This window comes from Choloepus didactylus, chromosome 7 (assembly GCF_015220235.1).
Source record: "Choloepus didactylus isolate mChoDid1 chromosome 7, mChoDid1.pri, whole genome shotgun sequence".
NCBI classification, from domain to species: Eukaryota; Metazoa; Chordata; class Mammalia; order Pilosa; family Megalonychidae; genus Choloepus; species Choloepus didactylus.
Genome location: NC_051313.1, coordinates 41,262,978 through 41,278,410, shown reverse-complemented (window position 1 = coordinate 41,278,410; position 15,433 = coordinate 41,262,978). Strand labels below are relative to the sequence as shown.

At 46.6% G+C, this 15,433-nt stretch overlaps 1 protein-coding gene across 12 annotated transcripts in view; it reads left to right on the top strand.

Moving 5' to 3' along the window:
- The window catches only part of LOC119539130, a 206,621-nt gene that overhangs the window by 184,794 nt on the left and 6,394 nt on the right, over window positions 1–15,433 (top strand). For 6 of the 12 annotated variants that reach the window (XM_037842278.1, XM_037842280.1, XM_037842284.1 and 3 more), the window contains 7 exons: window positions 5,308–5,457; window positions 6,313–6,366; window positions 7,522–7,689; window positions 9,525–9,677; window positions 9,919–10,053; window positions 10,644–10,796; window positions 12,236–12,445. In XM_037842278.1, coding sequence (XP_037698206.1) covers window positions 5,308–5,457; window positions 6,313–6,366; window positions 7,522–7,689; window positions 9,525–9,677; window positions 9,919–10,053; window positions 10,644–10,796; window positions 12,236–12,445 — 1,023 coding nt within the window. Of the gene's footprint in view, window positions 1–5,307; window positions 5,458–6,312; window positions 6,367–7,521; window positions 7,690–9,524; window positions 9,678–9,918; window positions 10,054–10,643; window positions 11,027–11,679; window positions 11,982–12,235; window positions 12,446–15,433 lie in introns of those variants that run through there. The other 6 variants (XM_037842286.1, XR_005217796.1, XM_037842279.1 and 3 more) reach the window with 6 other exon arrangements.

Sequence of the window (15,433 nt, the reverse complement as noted above, 5' to 3'; positions counted from 1 at the left end):
TGACAAGTTGGCGTCAGCCTGCTGGTGTCTTAGAATCACAGGACCTTGGGACACGGACCCCTCCAAAGTCTGGGTCTGGTGTTCTTCTAGCCTCTTCTGGATCATCTACAGGAGCAGGGAACTTACTCTCTTCCCCATCCCACCATCCCTGGGCAGCTCTTGTTTCAGTTGGCTCTTGTGGTGAGGTGAACTTGGCCTTCCTGCCACACCATGCAGGGAATCTATGGTTCTGATGCCTCACAATAAGCCTTTAGCTGTTGGAGAGCAGCTCAGTCTGAGAAGCTCAGTGAGGGCCATTGCTAGCTTGTGTGGAGCCTCTGTGCAAATTACCAAAAGGGCCTCTGATAGGACAACAAATCAAAAGAGATATTCCTCTGGGTGGTGGATTACACATCCCCTTCCTCCAGACACATGCAACCCCAGCAAGGGAGCATGGATTGGAGAACGAAGCAGGGGCCCGACTCCCCCCTCATCTGGGTGTCTCTGTACAGAGCTCAGACTGCATGGCGCCTGAGTGCAGTCTTCTCTTCAGCCTAAACCATCTCTATTTCCTTCAGCCATTTTATTTGAGCACCCTCCCCATCCTGGTCAGTCCCCTCCAAATTCAAGGTTGTCCAGCCAGCTAGGAATCCCTAATGTCCATGAGTATATTGGGTTTTGGCAGCTGCATCACAACTAGCAGTCCTCTAAAGTCCATGCATTGCATTCAGGCGTTCTTCTGCTGCCATGTTATCTGGCCTTGTTCTTGTTCAATTTGGTTGAGTCTTTGAACCTCTTGAGATCTTTTAAAACCTGGATTTTTATCTCTAGTACATTCTCTCTGCCTCTCAGGTTCACATAAACTTGTCCCCTGCATTTTCATTCAAGTCCTTAACGGCAAGGTGTGACAGGACAGAACCCAAACCCGGTGCTGCCCACTCTAGGTCCCCTCCAGGATGGCCAGGTTCTTTGGGCAAATTCTTTCAGTGACTGGAAGTCCATTCAGTTGTACAGTCTCCCAACCTGTGTTCTCCATTTGTACCTACACTGTGTCTACTGTATTACCTGAAGGAATTAAGGGTAATCTGACCTGACTTTTCTTAAACCATTGTTGGCTTGTAGACATCTCTGCTCCCTTTTCCAAATGCTAGAAAACCAGCCTTTGAGAATCAGTTCAAATATCTTGCTCAAATTTTATGTTAAACATACTGACCTGAATTACAGACTTGTTTGTAAATCAGAACTGTAGTAGTCTATTTATGGCTTCCAGAATTGTTTCCATTCCTATGTCAAGAGTCATTCATTCATTCAGCAAGCAAACATTTATAGATCTCCTATTTTTTGCAGGTACTTTGTTAGAGAAATAAAGACAAAAAATAAAGTCTTTGCCCTCAAAGAGCTTATGGAGACAGGTGTTCCACCAATGTCAGGGAAAAGGCATTAAATGCTTTGATAGAGGCATACACAGGGTGCTATGTGAGTTCAGGTAAGGAGGCCCAAGCCAGCTGCAGAGAGGGATGGGAGGCGGGTAAGGAAGACTTCCTTGAGGAGGTGTTGTTTGGGCCAAGTGTTGAAGCACAAGTAGGAGTTGGCCAGATGAAGAGGGGCTGGGAAGGAAAGGCAGGGCAAACTAGCACAGGGGAATTAGCAAAGATTTCAGAGAAGGACATTGGAAAGGTGGGCAGGACCAGATGCTGAATGGCCTTGTGTGCAGCCCATAGGAACTTGGATATTATCCCAGAGTCAGTGGGAAGTCACTGAAGCATTTTGTTAGCGGGAGTGGGGATTTTAGAAATTTCATCAAAACACCTTGTGTGTGCCTGCTGTGACAAATTGCCATGAGGGGTTCCAAGACAGAGCAAAGCACAGAAGCACAGTTTGCTCCCAGCAGGCTACAGGACCAGCCTTTTGCTGTGATAGAGCCTAGCACCTGCCGTGCTTCACCCCAAGTTCACTTTTCTGCAGAATCTGTGCAACAGTCTAGGGCCCTTCCGTCTTGGCTCAGGTTTAAATGTCAGCGATGGCCAGCACAGTGGAGGGCAGTGCTGCTCCCCTGGCAGAACTCAGCCCACGAGTTTCACTCTTAGGGGTCTGCCTTGTAGCTGAAGCTGGCAGATGAAGCCCCTTCACAGTGCATTTTGACTCCATCAGAGCTGACATTTAGCAACCTAGAAAGATGGAGTGGGGGAAGGTTGTAGAACAGTTTTTAGGTAGCAGAGTGCCCTGAGAGCCATGGAAGGACTGTGCCCACAGAAACCACATGAGCAGTAACCCAGCTGCAGAGCTCAGTGGCTCCAAATGCTGCTTCAGGAAGGCCTAGCACATAGTCTGCAGGAACAGAGTTCACCTGGAGGAAGGGAGTGCTGGGAGCCTGGGAGTCACACAGGGAAGGCAGCCACAAAACTTCTCTGGCCACTGGAAGATGCTCAAGGCGGCATCTTGGCTATTCTCACCTCTCTGGTGTGATGCAGACCCACCAAAGTGTTCTTCACCCTTGCTGGGTAAAAGATTATGTTGGCAAAAAGAGGAGTGGTGTGCTGTATGGCAGGGGGCCGCTGTGCCCTCTGTGTCTGGGGTGATGAAAGTGAAGTTAGTTTGAGAAGCGTGCACCCCACTGCAGTGCCATTGGAGGCCTGTTGGCATGCCCGTGCCCGGGCACTGCTGCCCCAGGACAGTCAGCGGTGAGACACTCTGGCTGGCTCTGAGTCCTGGGCCTGGCCCAGCTGGGAAAGGTCACTCGTCACACCGTGCTGGCCTCTAATGCTGTCTTGTGCCATCTCACAGTGTCATCGTGGCCAGGCCAGGAGGTGTTTCCTTTGTCATTACTAAACCCTTTAGCTGTGGCCCTCTCACCATAAAGAAGTCAAGGTTCAGGGGAGAAAAGTTTGGGTTCCCTTTGCCTTGGTATCAACAGCTAAACTCTGGCTGCCCTGGAGCTCACTTTCCAAGGGGTGGGTGGGGGCAAGAAGTATAGAAGATACAGGGCAGCCTGTCCTCACCCCCACTCTACTGAGCAGCCCCTTGAGGAGCGCTAGTTAGTGAGTGGCAGACGGGGTTGGCTACTGCCCAGAATATTCACGGTGACCCTGTCCCTCATGCTGTCATCTCCTGATTCCATTGTCCATACCTTGAGTGCATCCTGCCAAGCCGATACAGTTGATGACTTTTTAAAAAGCTTTATTATCTCTTGATTGTTTGTACACTTTATGATTATACTGTATTAGAAAATAGAAATATGATGTGTTAGGAAATGCACTTCTAATCTTACCACTGATTGATAACCACTATTATCATTTTGGTATATTTCCTTCCAAACCTCACTTACAAATATAGCTCTTTTCCTATTCATGCACTCTTTTTTTGTACAAATTAAGATTGTTCTATATGACCCTTTTTGGTAGTGTGTTTTTTTTCCACTTGACTTTGCTATCAACTTCTTTCCTTGTCATTAAACATATGTCCACAGACTGATTTTTGGTGGCTGCTTAGTATTTCATCATATAAATGGACCAGAATGGATTCACCCATTTGCCATTGTTTGACCCTTCAGATTATTTCCAAGAATGCTGTAAAAAACATACCTTTACATGTATTTTTGTGTATAACTTCATTATTCCCTAAAGATAAATTCCTAAAAGAGGAGTTACTGGGTCAAAGGTCATGATCTTTTAAAAACTTTTTCATAGCTCCTGCCTGCCCTCCAAAATGCCATACTAATTCATCCCCCCCGCCCGGGCAGTGAGTGAGTGGCTGCTTTTCCCACCCCTTCCTCAATACTAGGCTTCATCATTGTTTTCCATCTCTGCTACTTTTCCTCAATAACTTGCCTTGGGGAAGCCCATCTGAGCTTCCTCTGGAAGTTGGTGGGGACACTGAGGTTGTGCTGATGGGAGAGCATTCTGGGCTGGTGAGAAAATCAATACAGAGCCAGTGGACCCGGCCCAGGCTCTGAGGGCAGCCTCGCTCCTGCAGCAGACTGCCAGGCAGTGGGGCCTGCCCCCAGAGTGTCCCAGACCAAGCTCATGTAAGGGTGGAAGGTGCTCTAGACCTGGCCTCCTAAGACCTCCAGATACAATGAAAGACACACTCACTGATGCAGACGCACAGACACAGTCACACAGAGACATACACAAACACAGAGGCACACAGATGTACAACTCTCTCAGATGCAGACACACAACAGAGAAGCAGAGAGATACAGAACACATACACAGACACAACCATACCCACAGACACACACAAACACACATAGATACACTCACTGATAAAGACACAAACACACTCAGACACACAGACATATACAGATATACAGACATCCCCACACACTGACCCTCACATGGATACACAGGTCCTGTTCGGCTGGCTCTGTCCTACCTTCTACACATGGGCTCCCATTTCTCCCCAGAGCCTAAATCTAAGGCTGCCTTGGAGGGGTGGGTTTTTCCTCTGTTCCTTAATAGCCACCTCTTCAAAAAGGGCACCCCATCTCCTGGAGAAGGGAGGGAATGGAATAGTCTAGGAATGAGCAGTGCAGCCTTTAGACAGAGCAAGAGGGGCCCAACCCGTGGCCCCACACTTTAGAGGGCTGCACTCTGGTCCTCCGCCAGCCACTCCTTTCCTCACGAGGTAAGAAATCCCCGGGACCAAGGAGACATGCCCACCCAGAGCCCCTGCTCTCCTTCTAGGCCATGCTCCAGGTAACCAAGGCCCTGAACAGGCCTCTTCCTAGATGATCCTCCCCAGGACAAGAATGGCCCTCACCACCAGAGTGCACACCCTGGGGTGGAGTGCCCAAGGACATGTGTGTGGAGGGGTGTGTATGGAATGTAGACATGTGGGTTGCAGCATCCACTCACATGGATGGGTGGGGTGGGGTAGCTCATGGTATGGCCTGAGGCTGTGGGATGAGAACGAGGCAACACTGTAAACTCTGGACTGGGAACCAGCTACCCCCAAGTCACCAAATTTCAGCACACAACTTGGAGTAGTCCAAGAATTATAAATTCAGACCTGGACTTCAAGGTCATTTTGAAGATCTATTTTTTTGAGGTGAGGGAATTTAACATTTTTATTTTAATAGTTTGTTTTTTAACTTTTAAGTATTCAGAATATTTAGACACATGATATGTGGGCCTCCTTTTGTGTTCTTGACCCTGGCCGTGCACATGTTAAGAGCAAACTTGAGAAAGGCTTGGAAGGCTAGAGCCGTTGTCCTGGGAAAGGAGAGATGGAGGCAAATCTTTAAGGCTTGGCCACATGTGCCCTGAGCACTGGTGCGGCGAGGCAGCCCCGCTGGAGCTGCTGTGGATGATACGCCTGCCTTTTCAGATCACTTTCAGGAAAGATCACCTCGAGTCCTGCCTCCTTTCCCTGGGTTGTGATGTGATGGCAAGAGAACGCAGCAATTTTGAGACCTACTCCATGTGCTACGAGCATGTGTTGCAGCACACGAGGCAGAAGCTCTGCCAAAAAGAGCAAGTATGTTCCCAGAGAGATGAGAAGTGCAAGTGGGAATGAGTGTGGGCAGGGGGGCCCAGGAGCCACTGGGAAGAAGAAAGTAAAATTGAGTGGGGAATTTTTTCTTATGCAAGAGTTGAGGGTGAGTGGTATTCTCCAAACTTCTCTTCACATGGGCTGTTTTTCTTGGGCTCTGATATTCTCTGCATCAAAGTTGATGGTCCCAACAACACTGTGCTGTGTGCTTTGAGGTGTCTAGTGGGAATTTAAGAGATAAACCCCAAAGAGGCTGGGCCCCTGGGGAGGAGGTAGAGCTGACATTCCCACCCTCAGCGGGAATACAAGGTGCTGTGAGCTGTTCCTGGTCTAGTTAAGGAGCCAGGATCCTTGAACAAATTCTGTTTTCAGGATGAATATCATGGGCCAGCTCCACTGATGAGACTTCCTTAATCTGAGATCCCATTAGTGGGATCCAAGAGTCACTGCCCTAGATAGCACACAGTTTTGAAAAGGATTGCATCAGAGATTCAGTGTAATTTTAAATTGTACCTAAGAAAAGCCTGAAAGACTAGCCAAAAAATCAAACGATGCATTAAAATATCAAATGTTGAATCTTGGATTTGCCTCTATTTTGGCTTATCCCCATAGCTGAGTCTTCTGCATCATGTGGCTGCCTAGAAGTTGATGCTGTCTTTGATGTTGTGTTGGACATCATAAAGTCCAATGCATGACAAGCACAGCCCTGGCGCCAAGTGAGCTCCAAATGAGGCTCCAGCCACACAAATAGGAGGTGTCTGGAGCAGGTGGTTCTGAATTGGACCATGGTTGGAAGACTAACGGTTTGAGTTTGGTTGTGTACTACTTTCTCCTCCTCAGGAATTAGACATTGTACAAAGACGTCAGAATCCACCTGAAGAAGATGTTGGGCAGGTAGGTTGGTTACTACTAAAAGCGGTTCTCTTCTCCGTTTCTCAAATCCGTCCTCTCGTAGTTAGTCAGAAATGAAACTTCTTAATGTCATTTGCTTGTGCCACCTTCAGGGGTAGTCTATAGAAGTCCTGTCAATGAAGGTGCCCCTACAGAAACACCCACAGGCGTGTGTTTGCACTTTTTGTAAGCAACTCTCCTTAGAGGTTTTTTCTTTCTTGAGTTTTTGGTTGGTTTTTTTATTTTGTTGCTGTTGTTCTATTTGTGGGTTTACTTCCTTTCTTCCCTCTTTTTTTTTTTTTTTTTTTGTTTGTTTGTTTATTTTGTGTATTTTTCTCTTTTGCTGTTGTCTTTTGAAGCCAGTTAAGGCACATTCCAAAGAAGAGGTATTTGGATTGAAGTGTCAAGGGAAGACTAGTTTGGAGATGGAAGCTGTTTTAGTTTCCTTGTTGCTAAAGCAAGTATCATGTGATGCTTTGGCTTAAATAATGGGAATTTTTCTCACGATTCTGAGGCTAGGAGAAGTCCATATCAAGGCATCATCAAGGCAATGCCTTCTTCCCAAGACTGGCGTTTGGGGGCTGACTGTTGGCAATCCTTGGTCCTGGGCCCCTCTGTCACATGGCAATGCACATGGCGGCCTCTCCTGGCCTCTCTCTTCTCTTCCAGGTTCTGCTGATTTTCAGCTTCTCGCTTCTTCTGTGGCTTTCTTTCATTCTGTTTATAAAGGATTCCAGTAATAGTATTAAGGCCATCCTGATAGTAACCTCTTCAAAAGGTCCTGCTTATAATGGGTTCACACCCATAGGAATGGATTGTTTAAGAACATGTTTTTCTGGGGTGCACAGCCCCAAACTGCCAGAGAGGCCAAGACAGTTGAAGTATTTTCCCCAACTGACAGTGCAAAAGTAGTGGCTCTTCTGGGGTCCTTCATGCAGCAGCCACCTATTGAGCACCTACTATGTATATTGCTCTGTTCTGGGAACTTTGGGCCAACCTTGGAATCTTCTGTCCACGGGCAACAGAATAGTCACCTTTTTTATTAGATTCAAAGTAAAAGGGAAAATTCAACACTGATCAACACGGAACTATTCTGTAGTAGCAGTTTGGAATTCCTAAGTCTTTTTTCATTTTTTAAAAAAAGATTTCTGCTGCTAGGTTGCAGATCTCAGCCATGATTTGATCATGGAAATCACTGCTTTGAGAGCCCGACTCACAGATTTGGAAGAGGAGAATCTGAATCTCAGAAATCAGATTAGAAAAGAAATCCAAGAAGAATATGAAGCATTAGTCCAAGCTTTGTTCATGACCTGTTTACACATAAAAGTGAGTAACCTGTGTCAAATGTCTGGGCAGCCCTGTGGGGAGCTGGGCATAACAGATTCCCACATCGGCCCTGCACAGAGGGATCAGTGACAAAATAGGCTTTGTAGTAAAAAGAGACTCTTGAGCCCAAGAATTTTCCAGCCCTAGCTTTTGCTGCAGAAAGACAGTCAGCAATGTGTTGTCATTATTTTATCTTGGTAGACACTGACTTTTAGAAATTTAGATGTTCGTCATGTTTCATGCCCTATTGCCAGTTGCCATTATTGTCCTCTCATTGCTGTTGGGTTGGGAGTCTGCTGCTGCAAGACCCCAACAGTGTAAACCACTGTTTTGTCTACTGAGAGTAACTATCCAAGTGGGAGAGCACAGCACCTGGGACCAGGACAAACGCCGGGGTAGGTGGCAGCAAACACCTCCTGAGAACCTGCTGGGTGGATTCAGAATTTGATCCAGAGATTTCTCCTACTCTCAGGATGCCTGCCAGCCTCTCTCTCACATCCATCATCAGGAGCTGCCGACCTGTCAGTGCAGACCCATCCCAGAAGAGAAGTGACTGGGTTCCCATGGGCCCCCCGCACTGTGGAAGCCAGTGACTTCCTCACAGTGTCTCAGCAGCTGTAAGATGGATGCCCTGTTCCTGAAAAGGGCCATCAGGGAGCCTGGTCCAGCAGCCCAGCAAGTGTGATGTTCAGAACAAACCCACCACCACCCAAGTCCAACGCCACCTCCTCCAGCGCTCCCTCCTCCCTGCTAGCAGAGCTAGCCCCATTTGAGTCCTCACTTCCTGTCTCTCCCTGGGGATTCCAGAGTGGTCCCTGGGTCATCATGGTGATGAGAGTGTCACTGATGCTCTACCTGGGCCTGGTCATTCCAGAGAGGACTGGAGAGTCCTTCTTACTTGAGAAGGGGCCTCAACTGCTTACAAGAATAAAGGATCAAAACAAAAATGCTGGGCTTGATACTGAGTGGTGAGCAGACACTAATGTTGGAATTTGCTGGGACCTTTCCAGAGTGAAATGATTGAGAAATTTCTTAAATTCTTTTAAGCTTCTGCTAGATTCCTAAACAAAAAGTAGATTCTCTACTTCTCCCAAGCTAAAATAGTTCCACCAAGCCCCCAGTGGAGAGATCCCTCTTCTACCCTAGAAGGCTGGGAAACTTCAGCTGTGAGATCAGCAGCCAGGCTTCTGCCGTGGCCCTCCCCCCGGCACTGCCCCCCTACCTTCCTCTCCAGGGAGTGGTTAGAGAGGACCCCCTCCCCACTCACCCCAAGGATGCTGAGTCTGGAATTGTACTCACCATGGATTACGTTGTTTCTACCTTGCCACGAGCCATTTAGAATGGGCTGTTTCATAATAAGATTTCTGCTGGAGTTTAAGCGGGGAAGTAGTCAGGCTGATTCCTTCCTCCACTTTATTTTTAGTGGAGTTCCTTGGTAGTGGCTGATCTGCAGTGTTTTGCCTGGGCAGATTACGCTCTGAGACAACCCGACAGCTAAAAACCCTAGGTTCAATTTCCCAAGTCATCCTTCCCAAGGGGCAATTCAGACAGCAGGTTTTCTGTCTGTGACCTCCCACCTGCATTGGACAACATAGGCACGCTGTCTGATGTGCAGGAGTCCAAACGATGAAGTCTTGTGGGTTAGACAATTCTAAAGGGGCCACAAACGTGACCTTCCATATCATGCATGATGGAATAATTGTCTGGGTGGATGATACTTTAATGTGAACTCATTTCTGCAAGTTGGGTGTTTGAAGCAACATGGCTTTTCCTCCATTGCCCTGCGTGCCCCCCAAATCCATTGTATTTCCTTAACTTAAGTCTGCAATTTGCAGGAGAAGCTGGATGAGAATCAGCTAAATTTGATTCAGAAAGTGTGTGAGCTCATCAGCGAGGTGAGACGAGAAGGGGTGGACAACATGAAGGACCTAAAGAAAAAATGGGGCTCTGCCAGACCCAATGAAGGAATGAAAGAAGACCCAGCCAAAGTATGTGCTTTCATTTCGCAATGGGATAGCAGCATTTCCTCCTAGCATTTAACCGCCGTTAGCTCCCTTTACATCCTAGCCCGGTTTCCCTGGGAAAGCTTCGCGCTATGCATTTAAACAGGACACTGGGGCTCGCGGCACAGTTGTGTCATCTTTTGGAAGGTGTACTTCTGATGCCAGGATTCATGCCCTTCCCGAGAAACGTTTGGGGTCAGCCTTTGGTGAAAGGGGGTCTTCTTAGCAGAATCAGCTGCGGGCCCTGGAAGAGGACAACTGCAGACTGGTCGCGCTTGTGGGCAAACTGAGGACCCTGGGCCTCTGGCGGCTGGCGGTGCAGCAGTCACGCTTTGGGGGCCAGCTGAGGAGGGCAGAGGAGGTGAGCGCCCGGGAGGGAAGCTTGGCCCGTCCTGGGGGTGGCTGGCCGCCTTGACCGCAGCGGCTCACTGGTGGCCCCGGTGGCCCTTGGCAACTGCATTGAAGGATGACAGTTGGGGATTTTTCTTGCATTTGGGCAATGTCAGAAACTCGGGAGGGATAGGAAAGAGGCAGAAGCAAATGGTGAGGGAAAGCAGATCAGAGGGTTTAGCACAGGGGAAGGGAAAAGTTGAAGTTGCTGGTTTACCAAGGGCTTGAGGCAGCTTTGTCAAAATATTGCACATCTTTGGGTTTCATACATGATTCATCTGAGGAAAATGAAGTCACAAGATAATAAATGGAAAATCTGCTTTAAAGCAAATTGAAACCAAAATACATTAATAGCAGTTTGGACACCTTTGCTGTTATAGTTTCTGCAAGTGTTTACTCTGATTTGGTCCACTACTTTTAATGAAAATCATGGAAGCAGTGACAAACAGGAGCTTTGTAATACCAGAAGTTTCAAAGAAAGATAGATGATGACGTGGCTGCTTGTGAAACTAAAACAATAGGAACTTATTTCCTATCTTGCTGTGTTTGGGATGTTTCCAGGAAGTTATTCAAAGTAAAAAAGAATGTTTTAGCATCAAGCTAATGGCAGAACGAGAAGTGGTTTTATTTCGGCAACAGTTACTGGCTCTAAGGCAGGCACTGGCCAGGGCCCAGGCTGACAACGCGAAGATGTGGAAGCAGCAGGACAAGCAGGTATCTGGGCCTCAGACTAGCTCTTCCTCTCTCTGAACACGCTCTGCAAAGCTGAATGTGGCAACTAGAAGCTGCCCTATGGCTGGCTGCCTGTCACAGCCACCAGAGCTCCCCAGTGTGAAACTGAGCAGATCTTAAGGCTTTGGCTTCCATTCTCCCTTCTTGCCCAGCCCCGAAACCAAGGGCAGTGGCCAACAGGCCTTGGTTCTTATTTGTATTTGGCTGAAATGGTAAAGTATCATTCACATGCAAGATTGTTTTCCTGTGTGTGTGTGTGTGTGTGTGTGTGTGTACAATTCCCAGAGCATAATTTTACCATGTCTGGATCTCTGCCTCAAGCACAACACCTTTCATTCCCCAGCCCGCTCTCCTTTGATGGCAACCCTCTGCACACGGAATGTGGCCCAGTCATCAGCCCATACCCCAGGGAGTCTTAGGTCCTTTCCTGATGAGCCACACTGAGTCTCACTCTCAGATGTTACTCCTGCTCAATAGGGGCTGGCACCAAAATAAAGTTGTTTCATGTCTAAGTTCTTAACAATGGTACCATCCTTCCAAGCATGAATAAAGCAGAGGACCCTCGGTTTAGACAGAACAGCCGAATTTAGGTAACAGCCTGGGAAAGCTGGGCATACTTAATGCATGAAATATGGTTTACTTATTTGATTGTTCATTTTGGACTCCAATTCCTCCATTATTGTACATCAGGTGAATTAATGATGTAAAGTACTTGGTCAACTGGAAAATCACCATAAACATGTCAATAATTACTGCTATTAATATTCTAATTAAGGATTGACCAGCCAGTACTAATAGTGCTACTCAGAAAAATTTCAGAACAGAACCACACTATCACTACTGTTTTCCTTTTTTAACCGACTAGAACCTGGCTCCCCCAAAGTTATTCTGGAAATTAAAGCCGAGATTAGAACCTCCCTTCCCCACCCACTGCATGTATTCCGTCACCCTGTCCCCTGACGTCACACCTTGGCACTGAAATCTCAAGAAGGCTCAGTGACAGTACAAGTGTAACTTGTAATAGGTATGATTAGTTGATTACTTTGCATACACATTGTCATCTAATCTTGATTTTAAAAGACCAAATTATTTGAGCTGCTATTGCTGTGAAATGACATGATCACTTTCCTGGCTTGTGGTGGCGGTGGTTGGTTTTGTTTTCCCCTGAGTGTCACCTCGGGGCTTAGAATCTAAATGCCAGGCAGGACTCCGTGGCTCCATCCTGGTGGTCTGCTGCCTGCTGGGGGTGGGGGGGTGGGGGAGGGCGCACAGCTGGGCCGGATCTCCCTGACCCAGGCATACACCACTCAGTTCCTCCCCAGGCCCCAGTAAGGGGAGGTGCTGACCAACCTCTCGCTCCCCGCCTTCTGCTGAGAAGAAGGGCTTGCGCCTTTGTTTCCTCTGGGCTTCTCCTGCCACAGGCTCAGTTGCTGAAGGAGTTGGAGCACAGAGTGACTCAGGAGGTTCTCAGCCGGCAGCAGCTGGATTTGATGAAGACATCCAGCATGGAGAAGCTCCTGGAAGATGTGGAGCAAAAGGAACAACAACTGCAGCTCCTTACCGAAGAGGCTGAGAGGGCTTCTAAACTGGGCCAGCTTCAACGGAAGAAAGTTAAGAGAGAAATCCAACAGGTAAATTTCAGGGAGAGGTAGTGCCCACTTGAGAGTGAATTAGGACGTCCAGCAAGAACCGTTTCATTCTCCTGCCTTCCGTGTCCCTCTCTTGCTCTCCACGGCAGTGTTTCTCAACCTTTGTCACATCTAGACACGCCAGGGAAATGGTAATATTATACTCACACTAGGTGATGGCTTGGGCTGCCTAAGGCAAGAGATGATGGCCTGCGTGCCCAAGGCTCGACATCTTGGCACCTGTAATCAACTAGAAAAACATGTTTCCTCAGAGCCCTAAGCTTTGATCTAGGGATCCTCTAGAAAATTCTCAGAAGTAGTCTGGAAAAGCTGCATGCATCACAGAAACTATTCTTAAAGGATTTGATTCAAACTGTTTCTGGCACTGCAGAGACAAAAAAGAAAGGCGGGTATGGTTTGCAATCAATATATTCTTGTTAAATATACTCTATGGTGGGAAAAAAAATAGGAGGAAATAATAAAATATAAATGTGGATTAATGCAAGGTCCGACAAAGGAGACCACAGAATATAATTCAATACAAAACAAAAAGAAGCAGCCTCTTTCAGAGCAGGCACTTCATGCATATGCACTGAATTAATTAAAATCACTTAATTAACTCACCAGAGATATTAGGAGAGAGAAGTTGGAAAACTAAATTAACTTATTGGCCAAGTTTTCCAAGTACTTAAGGGTGAGATCAGTAAGGAGAATTCTACAAAAGTTAAATGACCTCCCCAAAATAAAATAAAATGATAAAAACTGAGTTGATGGAACTCTAGAGAAAATATTTTTGTAGACATGGAGAGAGAAATTGAATAGTTTTAGAAGAAAAGAAAGTTAGAGTTTTGCATTTATTTCATGAAAAGTAAACATTATAAAATATGAGTAAATCTGTAAGAAAAATTTGGCATCACCCATTTGTCCTACAAATGATGCTTTTCTGAAAGCCACCACAAAAATTGGGAGGTTCATAGATTGGTGTCTCAAAGTCCTCTCTAGTTAGTAGTTAGTTGCTTGGTTAATGGCAGAGTTTCTACAGGTAGTCAAAACAGAAATATTTTGAGATTTCTTCCAATAGATACATGTTTTCCAGATATGTAGGTAAAAACAACTGCTAGCCTTTCCTAAACTACCCCTGCAGCAATCCCAGCAGTTCAGGGCATACCTCTGGGGCATACCTACCCCAAAGAACAAGCCACTGACTTGCTAGCCCCCCAGAGCCCCCGGCCAGCAGCCTCCCGACTCTTGGGCAGAAACACCATCTGGCCTCAGAGAGCATCAGTGTCCTTGCCCACCCCTGGGCCTGCCGAGGTCATTTGGAGTCACATGCCCAGTTCACAACCCCAGGCCCTCCAAATGGCACTAGCTGTGTGACTTTGGGTAAGGTCCACGGTCTCTCTGTGTCTTAGTTTCCTCATCGGTAAAATGGAGATAATAACAGTATTCATTTATAGGTTTTGTGGGAGGATGAATTTAGTTAATTCAAAGTGCTTAGAACAGGGACTGATACATAGCTCTCAATAAATGTTGGTTGTTTGTATTTTGTTGAGAATATGAAGGTGGACAGGCTTTGGAAACAGGTAGAAAAAACCTGAATTCAAATTCTGGCTCTGCGACCAACTGGTTGTATGGTCTTGGGCAAGACACAGAAGCTACCTCTGTGAAATGGAGGTGGGGCGCTGACACTGAGTATGTCCTGCTTAAGCATGTTTCAGTTTGCTAGCATTTGCCCAAATGATTTAGCCTGGCCTGGCTCAGGGAATCTGGATGTTTCCTCTGGCTCCCACCTTGGGGGATGGGAATTTTGCACAAATCCCTGGAGGAGAGACTTCACACTTAGTTTATATTAGGAAGTTTTCCTAACTCTGGAGATCTGATAATCTTCTGAAGTTTAAACTACGTTTGAGAACACCCATGCACACAAGGAACAGCCTTCTCTAATGTTTATTAAGACAAGCTTGTGGACACAGCTCAGAGAGTGCAGGGCCTTCTTGTTGGGTCTGTACAGGCAGGAGTAGGATTTAAAACACGCATTTAGTATGACTTTTTAAATAGTTAAAAACAATTAGGCAAGTGTGAGGGAGTTATATGGTGTTCTGGTTTGTTAATGCTGCCCTTTTGCAAAACACCAGAAAACGATTGGCTTTTATAAAGGGGGTTTATTTGGTTATGAAGTTACAGTCTTAAGGCCATAAAGTGTCCAAGGTAAGGCATCAACAAAGGGTACTTTCACTGGAGAAAGGCCACCGTCCAGAAAACCTCTGTTAGCTGGGAAGGCACATGGCTGACGTCTGCTTGCTCCCAAGTTGCGTTTCAAAATGGCATTCTCCAAAGCATTGCTCTTGGGGAATTTTGTCCTCTCTTGGCTGCAGCTGCTCTTCAAAATATCACTCTCAGTTGCTCTGAGTCCCTCTGTCTGTGAATTCCTTTATATGACTCCAGTGATCCAATTAACACCCACCCTGAATGGGTGGAGTAGCACCTCCATGGAACCTATCCAATCAAAGTCATCACCCACAGTTGGGTGGGTCATATCTCGATGGAAACATCCAATCAAAAGGTCACACCTTAATCAAAAAGATTAACCAATCTGCGCCCACAAGATTGCATCAAAGATAATGGTGTTTTGGGGGCCATAACACATCTGAACCGGCACACATGGCAACTCTACTTTCTGCATGATTTTTCTGTAAACTTACAACTGCTCTAATAAAAAAAGAAATAGGAAAAGATTAAATAAATTTAAAAAGAAAAAAAATAACTGTGAGCTATGCAAATGAGATGCACTTTGGACCCCATAACTCTGGCCTGGGGACTCTGGGTCCCAGTGGGGAGAACTGCAGAAGTAAATTCAGAGGTTGCCTCTAGGTACGAGCCTTATTTCAAGCCTGGGAGACAGAGCTCAGGACATTCCGAGCAGTTGATGAGCTGAGCTGAACATAGAGACCCGGCAGAGAGCAAGTCTTTTCTCTGCTGTGGGTCCTCGGG